The 5,008-nt window shown below is 38.6% G+C and overlaps 1 protein-coding gene across 1 annotated transcript; it reads left to right on the top strand.

Moving 5' to 3' along the window:
* The first annotated feature begins 3,166 nt into the window (after positions 1 to 3,166).
* LOC145240212 (protein CFDP2-like) lies at positions 3,167 to 3,862 on the top strand. Its single transcript, XM_080103797.1, has one exon. The coding sequence runs from the start codon at positions 3,167 to 3,169 to the stop codon at positions 3,860 to 3,862; it is 696 nt and encodes a 231-aa protein (XP_079959923.1).
* Positions 3,863 to 5,008: the final 1,146 nt, after the last annotated feature.

The following is a 5,008-nucleotide window of genomic DNA, read 5'->3' as shown; positions in this document are numbered from 1 at the left end:
GACTAATACTGGGTGTCGTTGTCGAAGTTTCTGGTGCATTGCATCCATTTGTTGATAGTACTTATTCGCCGTAATGGTTTCACCTGCATTAAAAAAACTGCAATGGATGAGACCGATCGCAGACCACTAAACAGTCAGAATGACCTTGTTTTGATGTAACTCTGCTCTAGGATGTATCTTGGAGCTACATAAGTGTCTAACCACTTAGCCGAGTTGTCGTAAAGAACCCACTTTTCATCATATGTTGCAGCCTTGTTGAGAAACAGGTCGTTCTTGTTGGTTAAATAAAGGAATAGTGACACTTCATAATGGTGTTTCTTTTGGTTGTTATTCAATTTGTAAGGCACCCATTTATCAAGTTTTTGTCTTTCCAATCTCTCCCAAGTGGTTGGAAATCGTCGTATACATTACGTCTAATTCATAAACAAGTTCTCGAACAGTTGTGCGTAGACTAAGGCTCCTAATTGATCATTGTCACCATCCGATGGCAGACCACTATACTCATCATGTTCAGGACTCTCGTCGCCGTTACGAAATTTCTTAAACCACTATTGTGCTCTGTGTCCAATAGTGGTTCTTGGGCCAAACGCTTTGTTGATCTCGCAAGCTATTTCAGCAGCTTTTCGGCCTAGCTTGAATTGAAATAAGGAAATTGTGCAGATTTGCTTTTTTACCATCAACGTTCAACTTTTTTATCATTTAACGTTCTGAAAAGAAGACATAATTGTTTTAAAACGATTGTAATGTAAAAGATTTGAGAAATTGATGCAAAAAGAATTCTTTAATTCAAATAATTGTGTTTTAAAATTTATTCTCCATCATTTTCTATTATATTATGCTGTCAATTTTAAGATGTTTTAAGAAACTATTTGTGATATAATATTTATTTCAAAAACTCTTTATTTAAAATTTCATTTTTATAATCTATATATTAAGAAAAAGTTATAAATAAAATATAGATATTATTTGGATTTGTCGAACTATTCTTGAGTGTTATCGATCCTCATCTTCATAAAATTAGAAACGTGAAAGAAAATATTTTATTTAATTTGATCTTCCCATCTCTGTTGTCGCCGTCATCATCGTTGTGAACCCAGGTTGTTTTTTGTTTTTTTTTTCGTCCATTTTCACTGTGTCGGCCGTTAAATGTGTTCTGTCTCCATTCTGAAACATGCATTCCTTCGTACAAATTGAAAGTTACGTGGCCCCACACAACTTCCATCAAAAGTTTCCTCTAACCTTTGTCACACTGAAAACGTGGCTCCTATTATTTAACATGCACAATAACGCGAGAAATTATATGTTTATTATAAGACATCTAAAAGGATAATGCGTGATACTATGAACGCCCCCCTCGCACAGAGTGCGAGAAAGTGATTCATAAAAAATGAAAAACCTGTCGGAAGTAAAAATAAAAAATAACAAGTGGACGAAGGTTGTTCATTATCAGAGCAAAAATATCGAGAGTAAAAGTAAAAAAAAAAAAGACTAAAAGAACCGCTGAAACATTTTGAAACGTTCGGGATAGGAAGACGCCTCACAGTCGTATTTTCAGTAATTCTATTCTGTGTCACTATAAGATAAGTTATTTAGAAAACAAAGCAACAACGTAAATCTGCTTTGCTTTAATTGGTTTCCATCGTTAATATAATCTGAGCTATGCGAAAGACATAGCTGAAACAAGTATCTTGATCAACTCTGCTTGCAGTTATTTCTGGATAATCTTGAGAAGAACTAGAAACAACTTGGTCTTTCTATGAACACATCAAAGACTAAATGCATGATCATTGATAAAAACAAAAACAAAACAATCTCCTCTTAACATCAATATTAACGATAAAAAAATCGAACAAATTACATAATTTGTTAACCTTGAACACAAGTCGTCAAGACCTAAAGGCCACTCAAGGATGATAAAAGTTGTTTTTATCTTACGATGTGCAAAATGGTGTCAATCACAGAATTTGCTTAGGTTGATCCGTTTTCACAAGAAATAAAACCGCTTGAATTTCTAAACGCATAATTTCTAAACGCATAATATACAAAATGAACACTTTGGCCCAAGATCGTTAAGCTTTGCGGACACTCAGTCACATTTAATAATAAAATAAAAAAATGTATCAGGAAATATAGGAGAGAAAGTTGCTTGAACTTGAAACATGAATGATTAGGTTTCAAAATGAAATGATTCAAAGAATAATGTAGGAATAACTAGTATGAATCGAAGTCAATTATTAAACGGGCAAGGAGAGCTAATTAGGTACACATCGAACAAAATAGCAAAAATATAAGGAAGGTATTTTTTAAAAATTAATATTGAGGCCAAGATCATATATATATATATATACAGTCATCAACATACAGTTCTGTTTCGCAGCTCATCAGTACGGCTAGACAAGCAACTAACTCAAGCCAGGATAGAAACCTGACCGCCAATATGACAATCAGAGCTTCTAACCGTTGTGCTATTCTGTTTTGACATTGTCCACATACCTAAGCTCAATTTGTTTACACAAAAAACATCGCTTCATACGCTAATGGTAATTTGTATATCACTTCCCAATATGCTCAACCCAAGATAGGGAGCATTATAGTCGTATATATTGTGGCATGGGTACTGGTCTCAGCAGGCTTGCCAAACCTTGTGAGGGGACGGTGCTGGTGCAGCACTGTTGGGTGGAGAGTTCACCAGACTGGACTAACATCCAGGACTGAACTCTGTTTACAGTAACTTCCATGCATCCATGACCAGGGCGAACCACCAAGGAAGAGGACTTCGGCTGTGGACCTTGAAGTGAAGCCCCGTAGGCGGTTGGCTGGCATACTCGTCTCCTTCCGGCAGCTCCTGCAGTCCTACCTGGCCCCAGCTGTCTCGACCCTGTCTTTTTGCTGGACCAGGCTGGTTTTGGACGAGAGTGAGGCTGGCTCTACGCAAACCAGCTTCACTTTAAACAAACTCCCAACGCATGTCATCCATCACCCCCCCTCTCACTTGGCGAGCGACAAAGTGATAGGTATGGGTACACTGGAAGTCGTAGCCGGAAACCTGAACTCAGGCGGCTCAGGCCATAGGGTCGCTCTCCATTAACGGGAGCGGAAATGGAGTTCGGCACCCGTCTGAGAGCCTGAGCAGCACTCTTTAGGACCGCACTGCTCACCCCGTGGCATGGGGAACGGGCTAGTAAAGGTGCCCCAAACATTGCCTGCTCCACTATATCCTGGCTGGCTTATCGAGGTCAATGGGAACCCTAATAATGCGGTTGAAATAAAGAAGAAAAAAAAGATTGCAACATGGAATGTTCGTACACTCTTTGATAGAAATGACCTAGACAGACCAAAAAGACGCACTGCACTCACTGCAGGCGAACTCGCCAGGTACAATATTGACATTGCTGCTCTAAGTGAAACAAGACTGGCAGGTGAAGGTGAAATTAATGAAAGAGGTCAGAGCTACACTTTCTTTTGGAGTGGCAGAGGACCTGAGAGGCGTGAGGCAGGAGTTGGCTTTACGGTGAAAAAAGCGCTTATGAATAAACTGGCTGAACCCCCAAAAGGAGTGAATGACCTTCTAATAACAATGAGACTCCCTCTCTCAAAAGGAAAGAAGTTTGTTACTCTTGTCAGTGCATACGCTTCTACGATGACAAACCCTGATGACATCAAAGACAAGTTCTACGAGGACTTGAATAACATCATTGGTGCAACACCAACTCCAGACAAACTCATCATACTTGGTGATTTTAATGCACGAGTAGGCTGGGACAGTGCTGCTTGGGAAGGTATTATAGGAAAACATGTATTGGAAAATGTAATAGCAATGGTTTTCTCCTCCTTTAAACCTGCTCTGGACATGACCTGCTGATAACAAACACCGTGTTTCACCTCCCTATTCGCAAAAGGACATCGTGGATCAAAGCACTGGCATCTAATTGATTATAGCATCATCAGGAAATGGGACAGGCGAGATATACGTATTGTTGCAATATTTTGAACGGCCAATGGGGTATGATCCCACACAGTCGGACGATTCTATTTATAAACGATGCTGCTAAGAACTGACGAATCAAATAAATTCACGTTCTGCTACCAACCAATCAGAAACCAGAATTGCTTCATAAATATTAAACCTTTTCTGGAGCAATTTCACATGTTCTTTTCCCGGGTTTCGACACGGTAAGAATATTTTGTTCTGTGGAACTGTATACTACAAAAAAGTCACCTCCCAGGACTTGTGTGTAACAGCGAACCATCTCAAACTGTTCTGAAACTCAAAATGGCTTACACTTCTAGAGGTTATGCGCCCAGCGTGCGTCTTTATTTCGATGGATCCGAATCAAAATTCGAATTGTGGCAAGTTAAATTTCTGGGATATCTACGAATCCAAAAGCTACACAAAGTACTACAAACACAACCTGAAAACAAAAACGACCCCGACTTCATTGAAAAGAACGCAACTGTCTTTGCGGAATTAATACAGTGTTTAGATGACCGAAGTCTATCACTGGTAATGAGAGAAGCCCTGGACGACGGCTGCAAAGCATTAAACATATTGAGAGAGCATTATTTATCGAAAGGAAAACCCAAAATTATTTCTTTATACACTGAACTGACCTCTCTAAAACGAATGGAAGCCGAAACTATTACTGATTATATTATAAGAGCCGAAACAACTGCAAATTCTTTAAAAATATCCGGTGAAGTTATAAGTGACAGATAAGATAGTTAATTTCCATGGTCCTTAAGGGATTACCGAGTGATTTCAAGCCATTTACCACCGTGATAACCCAGAAAGAAAAACCCATGAGTTTTAGCTAATTCAAGGTAGCACTCAGAAGTTACCAAGAAACTGAAAAAATGATCACAGAAAAAAACGAATCCACAAATATCATGAAATTTAAAAATACACACATAAAAACACCAAAATCGAATTATACCCATGCCAGGAATAAAAAACGCAACTTTGCCAGAAGCAGGTTTTTTCCTAAAAAAAAAGTACAAAAATTATTTG

Source organism: Euprymna scolopes, chromosome 19, assembly GCF_053919585.1.
Source record: "Euprymna scolopes isolate OS-2025 chromosome 19, ASM5391958v1, whole genome shotgun sequence".
Classification (NCBI taxonomy): domain Eukaryota; kingdom Metazoa; phylum Mollusca; class Cephalopoda; order Sepiida; family Sepiolidae; genus Euprymna; species Euprymna scolopes.
The sequence above is the reverse complement of the archived record's forward strand: the minus strand, read 5'-3'. Positions and strand labels throughout refer to the sequence as shown.